The following is an 18048-nucleotide window of genomic DNA, read 5'->3' as shown; positions in this document are numbered from 1 at the left end:
ACTCCTGGTACTGTTGGTGGTGGTTTTGCACACCTGTTGAGGTGAAAAAATAGATTTTCTGGCCTTTTTCTTAGCTCCTCCTATTATACCTGTAGGAAAGTACAGTTTTATTTGTTGGAAAAAAGTCAAGATTTCTGAACTGTTCCAGCAGTTTCTAATGCCTTTACTATATTACACAGCTCTAAATATATGCTGATTCTAAGTATACAGATTTTATGCTCATGTAGCTGCCTGACTTTAATGGAGTTACTTGTGATTTACGTGGGTGTGAGATCAGTCAGGTTCACGTTCGCTAGCAGTTGGCTGTTTTGCCGACGCCTGCACCTCCTTCCTCAGGTGCCGTGGATGGGGAGACGGGAGCGGGCCTGAGTGCTGCTGGCCGTGCCGTGCCCCGTGGACGGTGCGGTCACCCCGCGAGCGGGAGAGCCGGCGCTGCTCTTCGTGCTGCCGTCGTGGCAGAGCCGCGCGTTCGCTTCCCGGACGACTGTGCGGAAGGTGCCAGGAGCCTTCATTTTAGCGATTCTGCCTGCGATCCGGCTTCCCTGGTCCCACGTGCTTTGTGGGCGAACCAGCGCTGTTTCGTGGCCATGTACCCCGCCGCTGGCAGGCCTTTTAGGCTGGGCCTCCATCTCGGGTTTGTGGCAGCAGAGAGCTGACGCTAACCCGGTATTTACTATTTCTAAGCCCAAATACAGCTGGAAACTTTATTGATTTTGTAGGGCACAGAAGGTCAGGTTATTTTATAGAGCCCAGGTTGTCGCATGCTTTTCTTCCGTTTCTCTCCTCCTTTCTCCCTCTTTCTTCTTCTTTTTTCTTTTTAACCTTGTTATTAGTGGTCACCAGGCAGCTTGAACTTGGAAACCTAAAATCCAAAGTTATACTGCGTGTTTAGTGCCAGGGCTCGAGTGTCACCGATGCCAAATACGGGTGACAACAGCTCCGTTAAAGCAGCACGTATTGATGTCGCCCTCCTTTTGTTGTGCACCGTATTTGCTGCCGCTCTTTGGAGGAATGGACCAGATCTTGCAGCTGCCTCTTCACGAGAGCGATGATATTTTGGCTACTGATAAGGAACAGTAAATGCATTTGCATAACCCTGAAGCAGAGTTTGGCAGGCAGCCAAAAGCCTGCTGTAAAACTGGCAAGAAGTGTTTTATTTGTGCTTTTTCTCTTTTTCTGGTAGAGGTTTCAGGTTTAGAATAAGGCCAACACTGTTGAATAAGTACCGATGAGAGATACAAATTAAATTTCTGGAAAACTGAGGCAAGAGAGAGAAATATCGCAGGATGTGTTTTAACTGAAGCCTCTGAACTGCGTAATTAGGAGGATCTGTCCGGCTTTTACCACCATCATTAGTTCTTCTGCTGCCTAATCCGTGAAGAAAAGTGGCCGTAAGGGGAGCGGTCGGGTATTTGTTACCAAAGTTTTTAACTTTCTGTTCTCCGGTAGCCCCGCTGCGGATCAGGCCATTCTGCTGGTGAGCAGAAACCTGTGCGTGGGTGACGGAGAGGAAACGCTGGGACGGTCCCGAGTGCCAAAGACCTTTATTTTGCCAAAAACTGTGCTGTGGTGGAAAGGGCACAAGCTGCATTTAAAGACTGCGAGGCTGAACGCGTTCTTCTAGATGGAGGATCGCTGGCAGGAAATTCATTTTGGCTTCTTCGCTGGAAAGTTTGCGGTTCCTCTGCATTGCAAATGAGTACGGTTCGCGCCTTCTCTTGTGAAAGAGCTGGCAGAGGCAGGAGACGGGCCTGAGAAGTGTTTTCCGCTTTTCATTGATTCTTGTTGCATTACCCGGTTGAGCCCAGCTAAGAAAATCCGCTGGTTTTAGAGTGAGCCCTAGGTGGGAGCTGACGGATCCTCCGCATTTTAAGGAAAAGATTGTTTTCATATAAATAATTGATTGTATGGAGAGCTCTGTGTCCGTATCAGCCATAAGGGTCCAAGCCAAAATCCTAGGAAATATAAAGGTAAAAATTGTAAATTGGAATTACTTTTAGAGGCGTACAGGTACATGGGAGATTGGGCATACCTATTATATCAGGTAAACAGAAGTGGGGAATATTTTGAGGAAGTACATTTCAGTCTGTATGTCCTACGTTTGTCAAAGGGAATGGAAGAGGGAGAAGGGATGAGTCAAGGCAGAGATGCATCTTTACATTTTGACAAAAACTTCACAACGATTGAACCACAATTGAACTTGAGCCAGGTTCCATTTTTGCTTGGAAATAATTTTGGTGTCGACATTTTGTATTTGTAAGAATAAAAAGAATAACATCAGAATAAAATGATTTTGTAGATATGGTTTCAAGCTTTTCAAGACTCTTGTTTTGTGAAAAAAGTTTGAAATTTCAATTTGTCATTCTGTTTCAGATAGGAAAAAGTTTTAATTTTGTTTTAAATCTCATCTCTCTTTGCATAATCAAACATAAACACTTCCATACATTTAAAAAGTCTCTAAGAAGTCCAAAGAGACGTACATGCTAAAATTTCTCTGTGCCTTTCCGTCGTGTCACAGTTGTGAAAATTTACTGAATATAGAGACAAAGGTATTTGTGTTCTTTTTTTTTCTGTTTAGATTAGACACCTAAATCATCATTTAGTGCAATGAGTGCCTGTAGCTGGGCATTTAAATCCTAATTAAGTCTATCTGGATTTTCATGAGTGATGAGGGCACACTACTAAGCATACTGAGAAGTTAGTCAGGAGCAAACAGTTTTAGGGTTTTTTTTTACCTTTGGATTAGGAGTCTTTTTTAGATATGTTTTTTTTTTTAAACTCTTAATTCCACGTGCAAGATGATGATGATACAAATAGAGTTAGATTTGGGATTCTACTTTCTTTGCCTTTCTGTGTGAGGTCAAATTGAGTCAAGGGATAGGCATCCATCGAGGACAGCATTCATGTCTTCTGTTTGTCTGTGTAATTCGAATTCACGTTATCCATTTCCTAGGGGATTGCACTTAACCACTGTGCTGTAGTATGTTTTTAGGAAAAATTATTTGCCGTTGCTGGTGTTGACACCATTCTATTCTCTTGATGGGTTTAATATTTTACAGTACAAAGGTGGGAGCACAGCACAGTAATACGCGATTTGGTGGCTATGATCCTGCTCTGGGAGAGAGGAGTTGTGTGTTTGGATTCCCCCCAGCAGAAGCAGAAATGAGCCTCGGTGCTCCGTTTTGAAAACCAATCTCTGAGCTGTTGGATGAGAAGGGGATTTTATTTGCTAGATTTTTTTTTTTTTTTTTTGCCTCTCATTTCCTTTGCTTATGGTAAAAGCATACAAAACAAATGAACAATTACTACTTTTTTTTCATTCCAATAATGGTAACATTTTAAAAATATTGCCTAGTACAAACTGGGCTTTTTTCTTCTGTTTTCAAATTGTGCTGAAAGCCAACCACTTCTATAGCCCTGAGATTTAAATGTCTGCATAGATAACACAAATAGAAGTCTGTATTTTTATTTGAAACAGGATATGGTGCGTTAAGCTTTGGAGACTGATTCATCGCCGACACCAAAGCCCGGTGATCTCCCGGCTCCTGTTCCCCTTGCTCAGTCGTGTGGCAGGCGAATACTCCCGGTCTTTCGTACCATCCTGTCGTGCTTGCAGAAGGGACGCGTGCTTTCCTGCCGAGGAAGCCTCAGCTGTGTGAATTTAATACATGACATCAGTCTCCAAAATGGCCCTGGCAGCGCTTGAGGGCCCTAAAATACATTTCAAATCCTTGCAAGTACGCCTCTTACGCTGACTGCCAGCTTCCTAGGGGAAAAGCGGGTTTGGATCCTGTTAGACACTGCAAGACTGCTTTCACTCTTACATGGTAATGTTATTAGCCAAGCAGAGAGAACAGGCAGTTATCCTAGTAGCCTGGAAAGTTAAATAACTGATTAGGTTTCCTTTGGTTTAGTGGGTTTTTTTATGTAGCTTATTCCTCCTTCAGTGCAGAGGCGGGCAGAGGGCTCTCTGGCACTTGGGTGACTTAGACTTTGTGCCTCTGCTGTCTGCTAACTAACTGACCCATCCTAAAGTGGAGGCAACACAACGTATGTTGTGAAAAAATTTTTATGGCTTTACAGTATCAGTCCAATCATGCAACGTAAAAAGGATCAATTTTGTGAGTACCTTGTTATATAACAGTCATCAGATTAACCCCCAAAAGGGAGACCTAACTTGATATATTAACATGGAGAAAATTAGTTTACAAACAGCGCTTATGTAGTATCTCGCTTCCCCAGGGCTTCCTTCCTCTTCTCCTGCATACCCTGCTAATTTGGAAACTGCCGTAGCAGTGCGGGTACACATGTGGCTGGTGGACTCGGAGCAGAGTGTAAGGGCCGTCTTGCATGCCTAAGCTTTATCTGTATTAGGTTGCCCTAAATACATCTGTGACACGAGAGATTGTGTCTGAACTTAGCGCGAAAGGAAGCAGCGTGTTTTTGCATTTGCTCTTTGTGTTGCTTGGTGTCACGATTAATTTGACTTCTGGGCTCTGACTGAATAGGTACAATTTAATTAGATTCCCATTCTGTTAGGCTGTTTCGTGCAATGCTCTCTCAGAAACACCTACTCGAGCAGAAGAAAAGCAGGGTGGAAATTGCCAGCTCCTCATCTTGTTCAGCTGAAAGCCAGCAAAGTTATCTCTTTCACCTTTTGTGGCAGGAGCGGTGGAGGGTTTCTAGGGAAAGAAATAGGTATTCAGCCTTCTTGCTATCTGCAAAACCCTCTGAAGCATGAGAAGAATTGTTGGGCAGAGATGTCTTTTGTGGTTGGTGTTGGCATGCGTATGAATCCATACACATCGAGGGGTATTGTCTCGCCAAAAATTGGGGCTAGCAAAATTAATTTTAAAGAACACCCCAAAGCAGATTTTCAAAGACCTGATTTTCTTCAGTATGTCAGTAAAGATCAGGCCAGACTTCAGTCTCATTTACAAGCAGTGCAGCCCTCAAATGGAAATGGCTTTTCATAGTGGTGTCTGAGGATGAAGCTTAGGTGACTCTCTAAAATGTGGCACTGGTGACCCTCTGTGCTATGCTCTTAGATTGGCTCTATCTCATTTTCTAGCATGATCAGGGCTAGGATTTGCACTTACTAGTATTTTGTCTACTCAAAATCTGTAATTCTTGTTTTTTGTTAACATCGTGGCACAGGTGGCTCTCCTGATAGCCCTGTTGAAGTCGTAAAGGGAAATAAGGTTGCAATCGGTGTGTGACTCCACCTAGCCTCGTGTAACAAGAAGACTCAGAGTTACTGGGTTAGGACAAGTTTAGTTGTAGTGATTGTTACTGTGCAGCCCTTAGTTCAGTAATATTGACATTTTGCACCAGAAACAGTTTTGCAATGAAGTATCAGTTGCATTTGATATATAGTAGAGTCATGAGAAATCTTTTTTAGATTTAAACAAGAATAATTTTGTTTGGAGGCATCTATATCACAGGTTGTTTCTACTTTGTGAAGATGGTAATTAGTATAAAATAAACCTTAGCAAATTCACCTTTACAGCACCTGTGGCAAAGTGAGTTATTTTCTAGGTGAAGGGGTCTACTCAAACTTGACCAGGTGTCAATGGGAATAGTCCTGTTGACCTTCGTGAGACCTGGACCGATCTGTCAACTGGAGAATGTGGGTGAATGTCCTGGGTCTCCTCTGCTCCCCGTAGGAAGCTGCCGTGCGACTGGCTCCTGAAATGTTACCTGTGCTACAGCACTCTTAAATGTGCTGAGAAAAACACTTCTTTCTTCATAAGGAGTCAGCCCCTTTATGTTAGGTTTAGCTACTTCTTCTACAGCTGTTTCTGCTTTTTATGCTCTGCCTGGTGATTTTTTTCCTTGTGACCAGAGCTGACCTACAGACTCTACCACCTTTGGCTTGTTAAAGTTCCTCCCCAGAATTTCTTTTTCAGGACTTAAAAAAAACAAAGGATTACATTTACGCTTTAAAACTGTTCCTGCCCATACTTCTGCAAGTATGTCGTTGCATTAATAAATACTCCTTGTGCTTCAGATGTTGCCCAAAGAGACAGTATTTCCTGAGCACACTAAAAGATCTTTTTAGATCTTTCTGCAGTCCGTATTGCCCTGCCTGTCGTCCTGCCTTCTGCGCTCTTCTCCTCTGCGCTGGCAGCGTTGCATTGGGCTGCTGGTTATCCAGGGCTGGAGCCCCGTCTCTTGCCGGGTATCCAGCCTGTACCCTCTGGAGGCGATGCCAATGAATGATAAGTGATTCCTTTGAAATTCTGTGAAAAAGACTGTAAAAAAAATTTGATGCAAATAAAGCGTAGTGAATAGCTGTGCCCCAGCATTTTTTCTTTAGAGAAAGTTTGGTTTGTTTGCGTTAAAAGTAATATTAAGTGAGCTAAACAACTGGTTCTTTGGCACCAGCACTACATTTCACACCTTTTAAGTGTAGATATACTTGTTTCTTACAGTTGGTAAAAGCCTGACTGTGAGCAGCTGGAGGCAGGAGAACAAGACAAATTTAAAGGAAGTTCACACTGAGTTCATGTGCGGTTCTGATTTCTGAGACTGGTTTGCATCGTCAGTGTAACACGGGGCAGAATTTGGGGAGTCCTAGTTCATTTCTCCTGGTAGCTCCTTTCTTCTGGCCTCCCCTCGTGGCGCTCCAGCGACGTCCCTGCTTGGACGCGTCCATTCCTCCTCCAGGCTCTCCTGCCCAGCTCTCTGTTACCTCGGTCATCAAAGATTTTGAGAGACAAAGAAAGGTTTTTCTCCAGTTTGGGGAGCTTATTGGTGACCATGTGGTTGATGCAGGTTGTGACGAAGTGGAGTAAAGCAGCCGTGTTTCTGCGTGTTCGCTTCCAGCGCGCGCAGGGCAGAAGCTCTGTGCGGCTCTGGTGGATGCTGCGATGAAGGATCAAGGAAGGACAGTGGCCTTAGCCTTGAGCTTCTCTCCTCCTGGAGGTGCTTGCTACATGCAACTACTTCGATATATTTTGAAAAGCTGTTGTAACTTGGAGCCTGTTTTTTTTTTGTTTTTTTTTGTTTTTTTTGTTTTTTTGTTTTTTTGTTTTTTTTGTTTTTTTGTTTTTTTGTTTTTTTTGTTTTTTTGTTTTTTTGTTTTTTGTTTTTTTTGTTTTTTTGTTTTTTGTTTTTTTTGTTTTTTTGTTTTTTTGTTTTTTTGTTTTTTTTGTTTTTTTGTTTTTTTGTTTTTTTTGTTTTTTTGTTTTTTTGTTTTTTTTTTTGTTTTTTTTTTTAATTTTCTTCTGAGACTTTGTTCTGTTGTGCCTTGATATCAAACTGACCTCTACAGCTGTGAGCCCTTAAGGGCTGGTTTTCCATTGCGTTGAGCCCTGTGCGGTGTTTTGATCTCGTACTGAATGAACGAGGGCTGTGTCCTGGTGTAAGCAGGGAGACCTGAGGCCAAGGATACAAGCACGGTTGCAGCCCTCCAGGCTCTTCCATGGTTTGTTAGGTCTGAAAACACTGTGACCTTCTCTGATTGCATTTGTTCGATAGCAGAATGCAAAGCCAGACGTAACCAATGCATTTTTTGTTGGTGCATGACTCCGTTTCTTTTTGTGATCTTCAGAAACGCGTAGCTGCAGGCCTCGGTTGGGGATGTTGACCTCTTCCTTTCTCGGTGGAGCGGAGCTGCTCAGCAGGCAGTGCTGGGACACCCGGCCTCGCGGGCCCGGGCATATACAGCCCAACGCGTAGGGCGATGAGAGCTGACACCAGTGACAGCAGCTCTTCTGGGCTCTTGCTTTTTTTTCGGTGCTGGATAAACTATGAAATTCTGATTCTTCTCACGCGCGGGTGCATGCATACTGCTTTTGTGTCCCTTTTAACTTGAGGTGAATCACACATATTATTTGGAAAGTACTCGGCATGCAAAATTGCACCCAAAACTTTCTGAAAATGTAGTATATTCAGTGTATTACAGCTCCTCTTACTTTGATTGTGTTGATATTGATGCAGTTCTTCTGGCTTACCCAAAGCGATCCTCAGTTTCCTCTAGTGTGAGTGAGACCAGACCCTGACAGGGTGTTTGCGGGTTTGGGTTGAAAAATTAATATCTGGTCAGCAAGACCTCCTCAGCTGTTCTGTTTTCTTATCGCAGCCTTTGCGTGCAAGAAGCCATCCCTGTGACCTTGCGGTCGTGTGTCGTTGCGAAGGACTGCGAGACGTCGGCGTGGTCCGCGTGGAGCGCCTGCTCGAGGACCTGTCGCGCCGGAGACCTCTCCCCGGGTTTCCGGAGCAGGCGCCGCAGCGTGAAGAGCATCGCCCTGGGGGCCGGCAAGGGCTGCCCCGAGCTGGAGGAGAAGGAAGCGTGCAGCGCAGGAGAGCAGCCGCAGCCTTGCCCCAGGTAGTGTGAGGGCTTTCACCAAAGTCTTCTGGAGCAGAGCAGCTCCTGTTTGATGACTGCCTTGTGCCAAGCACAGCTGACTGGCAGTGTGTGTATGTATGTGCACATGTCGCATCCAGTTCTTTCTGTGTCTACGAAATCACTGATTTGGTAATTGTTAACTATTATCAGTGGTATTAGTTATTCTTAATAATGTTCTTGTCATTGTTGCTATTATTGTTCTTCTAGCAACAATGATTACAGTTTTATATAGAAATCAGTTTAAATTACAGATGCTGCTAATGAGTTTGTATTTTCATATTTTAAAATTTGAGGGTAGATGCTCTGGGTTTTTGAAAGAGCTTTCACACCGATTGCTCTTCAACAGAATTTCCTCAGCTGCGCAGAGGCTGGGCAGGTCTCCATAGCTGTACTTTCACTGGCTTTGAAAACATAATCTTTCCTTAATGTTTCCCCTTCATCTCCCCATAAAAAAAATTCAGTCCTCCTTGAGGAAAATGGGAGCTGATCAGAGGTAACAGACCAGTCTTTACTCAGCTCCTTTCCAGGCACTTCTTAAAATGAAGAAGACTTTGCCGTCCCTGAGTGCTTGCTTGGTTTACCTCAATTTTGGCTCTGGTGGAGGGTGAGGATCTAATTTCCTTTCTGTCTGCAAATCCATGCCATTATGCTTGGTCAGGCTAACGTAGAGAGGGCCTCATTTGCTTTGCAAAGAAGATAAAACATTGCTTAATTTTTCATGTGAAATGTTCTGGGATTGACTGTAAAATGCTTCAAGACTGATAAAATTTAATGTATGTGTAGACAAATCTCACTGTCTGTGCATGCATGTGTTTAATAGAAGGACTATGCAACGATCAAGTCATGAATTTCTGGAGCTTTGCTAGGTACTGCCAAAACCTTTGCTAACGCCCTTGCAAGATACATTCCTTAGAAAGGCATAACCTGTGGAAGTGTCACTGTATTGTGGAGTTCATTCAAAATCAAATGCTGATCATTTTTGTGCACCCTGCTAGCAGAAGAGAGGAAGTAAAGAAAAAAAAATTCTGTTGCTTGATTATTTCCTATGAAAAAGCTCTTACAGCGTGATTTTTGCTCCTGCCCAAATGCATATCAATTTGAAAGACAATAGGCTGCGAGATTGTCTCGCTGATTTTGTCCCCTGTGCGGGAGGGTGGCTGCAGGTGACACCTGATTGGGGTGTGCTGGCTCCTGGGTAATCAGGCAGGGAGCAGACACATGTCTGTCCCTAGTTTCTCAGCTTTTTCTCTTTTTGGATCCTGCAGTGAATTAAAGTGTGAATGATCATAAGGGCTTGGTGTGGAGCCAGCAGAGCCCCCAAGGTGAGGATCTGCATACCGCTGATGGTTTTGTCGTGGTGCCACTCCTGGTATAGGCGGAAGCCTGTTATTCTGTCAGTATAGCATTGCTTTGCCACAGTCTTCATGAGCGTACAAACTCTTAAACCTTTCTCACCCTGCCATGCCTTTCAGTCTTTGCAGCAAGGAGTCTGTGTGAACTGGGGTAAACTGTCTGATGAACTAGCCCAGAACAGTAACATTAGATGTACAGGTTAACTAAGAGCCCTTGAACCAACAGTGTTTCAGACTGTCTGCCGTATTTTGTTATTTCTAGGGTTTTACTATTTGAAAATGCAGGTGATGGACTATGAATTTTGCTCACTGCATAGCTTTCAAAGAGAATTTTACAATAGTTGCCTAGGAAGTAAACTTTTAATTTAGCCACTCAGTGCTGCAGGAAGAGGCAGGAGGTGAAAAGCTGTGATGCTGCAGTGTGTTTAGTGGGCGTACCCGACCTCGCGCTCCGTGGGCCAGAGGGATTTTGTATTAATGAACAGAAGGCAGACGTTTCTGAATATGTTATTTATGTATCAGCAGCCAGTAAAGGATGTTATCTGTGCATATTAGAGGCTACAGCCTGGTGCTTGGGGATTGGTGACTGAGATAGTAGAAGTAGTGCAGCTTGGAAAGCAGTGGCTTACAGCCGCAGAAGACTGTAGTGTTAATCCTTGTGACATAGCACAGGAAGCCCTTGGTACTCCTGTTCTTATTTGAGCACATCCTTTTTACAGTGTAACACCCAGAAACATCATACTTTTCTCCCCTTGAGTCATACATACCTCATCTGTTGCTTTGCTGAGGTTTACCAGACAGTTTTCTTTTTTCCTCTTATAAGAAGAAAATGAATTTAAGGAAACTCAGTATCAGAAAATAAAGGATTACTCTTTCATTAGTGAGGTCTCAACATAAGCCTGTCTTTCTTTCTTTCTGGCTAATCAGGTTAATCTTAAAATCTTTAAGGTAGGTATCTTTCTTACTTTCCCAGTTTCCAGGAAGTTGCTCTAAGTCCTATAGACTGAGGAGACCAAGAGGTTTCTATACATTAGAAAGATACTGAGCACTAATTTCTTGCATAGCTCTCACTGAGTCATCATTTTAAAAACAATGTATTATATCATTTTATCCTGATGTGCAGCTTTCATGTTCAGTGGGAATAGATAGATTTTCCAGAATTATGATCGTGTGTTTAAATCTTCCATTTTGGTTGTGGTTGCTATGTTACAAGACAAGGATTTAGAAAAAAAACCTTTGCTTTGTTGGAAATTCGAAGCTTTTCAGAAGCTAAATGGTGGAAAATGAGAAAGTTTTTAAGATCTGATTTTTACAGAAGGCTTGTGGTTACTGCTGAGATATGCATGTGATGGTATCACTTTGTAAATGAGCCCCGTTATGTGCCCTAATTAAAGGTAGGGCATTAGTGTGCAGGGAAGACTTTAAAGGAGATGCACTGAATCACATAGCTGAGCTGCTAGTGTTGCACTCTGAGAGCCGTAGCATCACCGCTCACCGTCCTGTGAGCTGTAGCGAGCTTAAAGACAGTGTTTATGATACTGGGGCCATATGGCTTCCCTGCTGGGCCCTGGGCACGCAGCAAGGACCTCAGCCTCCTTCGCTCCCCTCAGGTAAGGAAGCAGCCACCGTGAAACCTTGCTTCTTCAGCGTAAGGCTGGGCATTTCTCGTGTGGCTGTTGTGCAGGTTTTAGCTCTTGAAGGCTTCTTGACTTTTTAGCTCTTGAAGGCAGTCTGTAGATGAACCTGGGTCACAGCTAGGACTATATTGAGTTTTGGGTCAAATAATCTAATCTTGGTAGTCAGATAATCTAATATTGATAAATGAGATGTTAAATCTATTGGCCTGAAAATTGTCATCAGCCACATGTTTTTCCATAGGGATTGCAAACATGAACTGAACCTGACCATCTCTGATGATCCAAATGTATAATGTCCTTTTCACTTCCTGAATTGTTGTGCTCGTCGTCCTCTAGGGAAAGCAAATGAGGTTTCTGAATGGTGTGGCCCCTGTCTTAATGCTGATGTACATCTCCAGGGAGGTCAGGGGTTTTAGGTTTTGCCTTCAGTTCCTGTTCGGTCGGCCTCCTCCTCGGGGATATGGCTTTGTAGTCCCCCGTCTCTAAGACTTGCGGTTCCACACCTTCTCCAGTGTGATCCAGGAAGATGGGTGATGTCCTCACGTGCAGACTATCCAAAGTTGTGTTGGTGGCTTTGATCATCTTCATTCAATTGGAGAAATCACAGTCAGGCGGTAAAACCGCTGTGGATGTTGCTAATCGTTTGTGAATACTGGCTTAAGGCCACTGAAGTTGGAAAGAAACAGGCATTTGCCAGCCACTGATCTCTGTTCTTCACTAATTACTATTAACAAGCTGCTGATTAAAATTAAACAGAGATTATGCAGTCAGTAATGTTAACTGTCTTTATGATAGCTCATGGATGGGCAAAGTAATAGGAAATATGAGCTACTCTGCTTAAAAACCTACAAAAATTCTGCTGCAAAACAGTGTCTGAGATCACTTTTTCCTCCCGCTAAGATCTTGCCCTCGGTTTTGCCCTCGGTGGGATAACGATATGTCAGATACGTTTCTAGTGTAGTTGCTTGTTAAAGACCATGAAAATGTGCATGTTTTAAGCAGCTAATACTTATGACCAGAATTTGGGTTTTTTGAAACTCCACGCAGTTGAGGGCAAGTCCAGCTGGGAGCGGGCAGCACGGGTTGGTACGGACTTGGGCTGTAGAGCTGCCCACCGAGGAGCAGGCACCGACTCCGGCACCTGAGAGCTGTGCATTAAGTATTGCTCTGCGGCAGTGTCGCAGAGTACCCACTTACTCTGTGAAGACATCTAAAGGGATTTTTTTAGATTCAGAGGCTGATCAGGTTTAATTATCTCTGAGCTCAGATTTAGTTACTTTGCATAATTTTAATCACTGATGGCCTAATTTTCATAGGTGTTAACTCCCACGGTTCACGCCGAATAGAAGAAGCAGGTGCTCACACCTTCAAAAATGAGTCTTTAGGGTCCAGAATTCACAGCTGACTACCTAAGCTAGATATTGATAATGAATTTTTCCTTAGTCAATTATTGTTTTAAGAAATACTTCCCTGAAACAAGTATTTCCATGACTGAGGAAAGATGTATGTGCTCTATATTTAGCCTTCTAGTTTTGAAAATATAGACCGGAAAAGTACGATGTCCTAAAGGGCTGTGGAGGAGGAATTTTGTTCATCTAATGCTTGAGGAGGAGCAGCTTTCTTTGCCTTCTGGAGAACCAGAAAGCATCAAAACATGTGATAAGGAGTTCCGCAGAAGAAAGAATTCGTGGCTGTGCTTTATATGTTGTGGGAGTTCAATTATTTCATGCTTCTCATGTAAAAAGTGTATTTTCTCTGCTGGTAATAAACCCTGTGAGTGTATCCAAATTTGCACATGGTACTGTGTATTATTTAAGAGAGCATGACAGCTCATCTGAAAAGTACCTGTAAATTAAAAGTAATTGGCAGTATTCACAAACATTTTCTATGAGTATGTAACAAAATTCATAAGCATTTGTGGCTAGAAATCATTCTTATGCCTATATTTGCAACATAAGATGTTAGGTGAACATTGATATGTGCTCAGGCAAACTAATGTAGTTTTTTTTTTTCATATAGTTTTGAGATGCATTTTTCTTTGCAGTAGCTGTAGTCCTGTAGTCAGGCAACAGATATTTGCTATGGAGAATGCACAGAGTTACAAGATGGAAGTCTTTTTCCATAGTTTTATCCAGCTGTGCTTGAGCTTACAGAGATCAGTCATCAAGCCAGCAAACATACAGCTTTTTAACAACCTGTGGAACCGATGTAAGAGGACAGGGCATTTGTTTTGAGGAAAGAAGGAAATTATTTTGCACATACTAAAACAATAAAAACTGTATGGAAAGAGTAAACTATGGAATATAGAAAAGCAAAGATATAAGGCAGCAGAAATGTGAAGTGATTGGTTGACAAAAACAATGTTTCCTAAGATTTGAAGTCAGGAAGCTGAAGGAAGACTTCATGCTCTTATTTCCTGGACTGATACTGTGACCTGTTAATCAAAATGAATTATATCTGTGAAAACTGCTGTATTAGAAATACGTGCTCCATTTCGAGACATGACAGTTTTCCATTTCCTGGTTACACAATATTATTTTCCTTATAGTTTTAGTGTGTTCTTCCTGGCACTTAAGCCAAGATATACCAATGACAATTGTTTATGTAGCATTCATGTATTTGTGCCCAAGAACGTTATCCTTTCATGAAAACCACTTATCTTCTTTCGGGTTGAGCTGAATATAGAACAAAATTATTTTTTGCTAGATCTTGCTATATATCACAACTTCTAGAAAGAAAAATGTGAGAACTAAATGAAAGAATTAGTAGTATCCTGGGTCTTCATAAAGCTGTCGCCTATAGAAAAACTACCCAGTGCTTGGAACTCCTTTAATGTATGCAGGGTTTTAGCTGTTAAGTGCATTTCAGAGTGAGATGTTTAGTTATTGGCCGAGAGAGGTGGTTTAGTATTTTGAGCACAGGGTAGAGAATTAGTTTTCACACTTAATCAAACCTCTTAATCTTTGTTCCTTTTTTTGCACCCTCCTCAAAAGGTGTTGTCAGGATGATTTAGTGTTTTAGGATGCTTTGGAGATTAGTACTATGTGCAAAGTTTTACAAGTATTACTAACGAGTGACAAATATTTAACAGTCACAAATTTAATATTTAACGTGTTTCCAGACAGTCTGCGTTTCGAACAGGGAAGTGTTACTGCAAAGAATAAAGCGATTTGTGTTCTGAAGAACTCCAGTTTTGTCATCTCACAAGCTACCACTCCCTCACATGTTGTCTTTTCAAAAGCTCTTGTTTTACTGATTTGCTTTTACTTCCCAAGGTTTTCATGGAGGACTTCGGAATGGAGAACTTGCCAAGTGTCTCCCCTCCTTGACCAGCAGGACCCTCGACACCGCAAGCACGTAGCCCTCTGCGGAGGCGGCATACAGATGCGGGAGGTATACTGTGTCCAGATCGCCTTGGAATTTGGGATGCACAAGCTGAAGGAAGGTACGTGCTCAGAGTCATTCTGAAATGCCTGGCACAAACACCTGTGATTAAGAGAAGCAAAAAAATACTGTAACATGCGGTCTTGAGGCGGCTTAGGCTAGCCGATGCCATCGTTGTAGCAGTGGTCGCCGATGAGGGTGTTTCTGGGTGCCCGAAGGAGCAGGAGGGTTGCGTGGCTCTGTGCAGGTTCCTTGCTTGCCCTGGGACCACCAGGAGCCAAAGCTTTCTAGGGGTGAGCTCCTGCCAATTCTGTAGGTGTGTTCGTGTGGGGGGTTTTGGAGGAGGGAGAAGGAGCTAGATTTCGTTTACCAGTCCTCCTTGTAATTGAGTTTCCTTCCCGTCTCATATATCAGGTAGCCCAGCCCCCTGATAGCTGAATCCATTTATCTGTATTTTTAGTCCTGGTTTAGAGTGAAAAATAAGATGTCACACTCCATTCCGGTATGGCTTTAGCCTCTGCTTCAAATTGATACACAATCTTTCTTGTGATTTGAAGGGGAAAGCCAAAATAATATTGTCACAACTTCTGAGCAGACAGACAGTTTTTGGACTCTGGAAGTGAGTTATTTTCCTTTTAGAAGAATAATGAGTAGATACAGATGCATGATGAATAATTCATCTTAGTCTATTTTATTTACTGTATGTAGTGCTCCTGCAGAATATGCTTTTAAGCGGAGATGGTAAGATAATAAGAGCACAACATCATCCCTTAGATTTATTTGCTTACAAAGCCAAAGCAAATGTTTCCTTGGGCACCCTGTGTGTCCTAGCATCCTGCACAGACACTAAGATTATAGAAAACCAGACCTATTTTAATCTCTGTTCAGCCGGTACATAGTTGCTGCTTCACCTGTTACAAACATCTGGTGCTACCTTGCTCTCCTAACATGAAAAAGACTCCATTGTTCTGCATAAGCAAGCGATGTACGTGCCTTTCCAAGTAAGAAAAGTCTTCTCCTGGCGACAGGAGACTAGCATTTCTCAACTGTCTTCATCCTTCCAGCCCACTCTGTGATCCATGCAACCAGTGTGGGGTAGATTGGTGGGCAGTAAGCTTTAACTGTCTGACTTCATTCACATTCTTTTAATCTTTATTTAGTATTGTGAGTTACTCTGGGAAACCGGTATCTGAAATTCTTAGACCAACATAATTGGAAATAGAATTTGTGCTATATGTTCAGTGTGTGGTCACCTGTAGATTTTTCTTTTGTTCAAAGTTCAGTACAACTTAAAAATTGCAAACCCTTTACTCACCAGAAAGAAATAAGTTCTAATGGTTTCTTTTTTAAGAACAAATAAAAATTATGAGCAACTAAGAAAATAGGCACAGCAATTGCACAAGGTATAAATTATTCCCACTGTACCAACGCAATACTGCTAATTTGCAGTAGACCTTAGAAAGTGAGAACCACATCTACCAACAACATAATAAGACACAAATACAAAGAGAAAAAACCTAATGTCCTTCTCTACCATCCAGTAATATTCAATGTCTCTCATTTACTGGCTGGTCAATTTTTGTTCTTTGAATAAACAAGGAATGACAGCTTCTTTTGCCTCTTTTTTTGGTAGTCTGAAATGATAGAATAGTTTTATTCATCACTGGGGTATCTCACATTTTATTTTACCATTTTTTCAGTGCTGGGGAGAAGATGGGGAAGTTAATCCTTCTGTGTTTAAGCCACTGTGGAGTCTGATAGCTACTAATGAAAATACATTAGTTTTTCTTTCTTCATCTCGATGTCCTTAAAAGGATCATTCAGTAAGCAGAGTCTAACAGGGTATTACTATCCACCACAGTGGATATACTTCCATTGAGAATTTAGACTTAAGCACAATGACATATGTAAAAGAAGATTTTGTCCCATGGTCTCTCCAGCAGCATTCTTGAATACTGTGTATCGAATTGTTCTTGGAAACAGGTACCATCTGTGAAGTATTTATATATATTGCTCCAAGCTCTTTTATCCCTGTGGGATATCTCTCTCATTCTTTCATTTGATCAGTTTTCTCATCTATTTGTTCTTTTATTAAAATGTATATATTTAGAATTGAGCCCCTATTTTCTTGAGTCCCCATATGTCAGTTATTCAGAAGGTTAAGTCTACTTGAAATCTTTCTATTTTTGATTTGTAGAATTCCGAATTGAAAATACCGGAAATGAACAACTTTCATCCTGGTATTATTTCAGAAATGTATTGATAAGATTTCATATCTTTCCCCCTGCAAAGAGGTGACCTAAGACATCCTTGCGTGACCCAAGTCTAGTTAGTTATTGCTTTAGGCGTTAAGGAGGAATTCCATACTTATAACATGGGTGAGAGGCGGGAGGAACTTTTCATACTTATCATAAGAGTGCAATGTGGTCTGAATGACCAGGTGAATTAAAAAAAAGTCTTAAGTTGTTTTTCTATTGGACATTAACCTAAGAAACCATTTTTGTACTATTCTCGTTTCATATTGATAAAAATTTGAAGTAATTTTCCCATACCAGCTTCAGCTGCGTTTATGATCTGCTGTTCGGAGACTTTCTGCCTCCACATCTGTGAATCGTTGTCTTCCAATCTTTGAAGTCCTTTATAATATTGTTGTGTTCAGACACTCTTCCATATGTTTAGATCAAGCTGAAGAGGAATGCGTGGTAAGTGTTTAAAGTGTTGTGTGAATCAGATATCTGTAACTCTGTATATATGGATAAGCCTATGTATAGAAACCTGGGTTTTGAGACTACACTGCTAGAATTTCATGGTATTCATGCTATTCTGTCCACCCAAGGAATCTACATTGCTATTCAGCTGTAAGGCTCTTGTTAATTTTACATAATTAGGTTTAAAAAGGTCCTTATGCTTTTTCTTTAAGCATCTCATTGAAATTTTTAAACCATTTAAATTTATAAGGCTTAATTTTCACAGAAAGGTATTCATCTAACACTTGATTTATCGTCATTCATTTAATATCCAGAGATAGAAGCAGCAAATGTGTTTGAAATGATGTTGCTTTTAAAGAGGAAACAAGTTTTGCACAAAAAGCAGCATAGAATATGTATAGTGAGCGATCCTGCATTACAGCCCTGGTCTGTCCTGTTTTCCCATCATCCGAGGATGCTCCCTGATCCCTGTGCCCAGAAGTCCCAAACCTAGAGAAACCTGTAGAAATAGACTTCGAAACAAAGCAGAAACGCAGATCCTCAGCTTACTTTCAAAGCTGGATGCTGTTAACATAGAATACTTATATGCTAACATAGAATACTTATATTTCATC

At 41.8% G+C, this 18048-nt stretch overlaps 1 protein-coding gene across 2 annotated transcripts in view; it reads left to right on the top strand.

Moving 5' to 3' along the window:
• Positions 1-18048, top strand: part of THSD7B (thrombospondin type 1 domain containing 7B) — a 329723-nt gene that overhangs the window by 117354 nt on the left and 194321 nt on the right. For both annotated transcript variants that reach the window (XM_026123469.2, XM_026123470.2), the window contains exons 5-6: positions 8087-8332; positions 14618-14787. In XM_026123469.2, the coding sequence (XP_025979254.2) occupies positions 8087-8332; positions 14618-14787 (416 nt within the window). The remainder of the gene's footprint in view (positions 1-8086; positions 8333-14617; positions 14788-18048) is intronic.

The sequence above is a fragment of the Dromaius novaehollandiae genome, chromosome 7 (assembly GCF_036370855.1).
Source record: "Dromaius novaehollandiae isolate bDroNov1 chromosome 7, bDroNov1.hap1, whole genome shotgun sequence".
Lineage (NCBI taxonomy): Eukaryota > Metazoa > Chordata > Aves > Casuariiformes > Dromaiidae > Dromaius > Dromaius novaehollandiae.
Note: the sequence above shows the minus strand (reverse complement) of the source record. Positions and strands in the feature narration are given on the sequence as shown.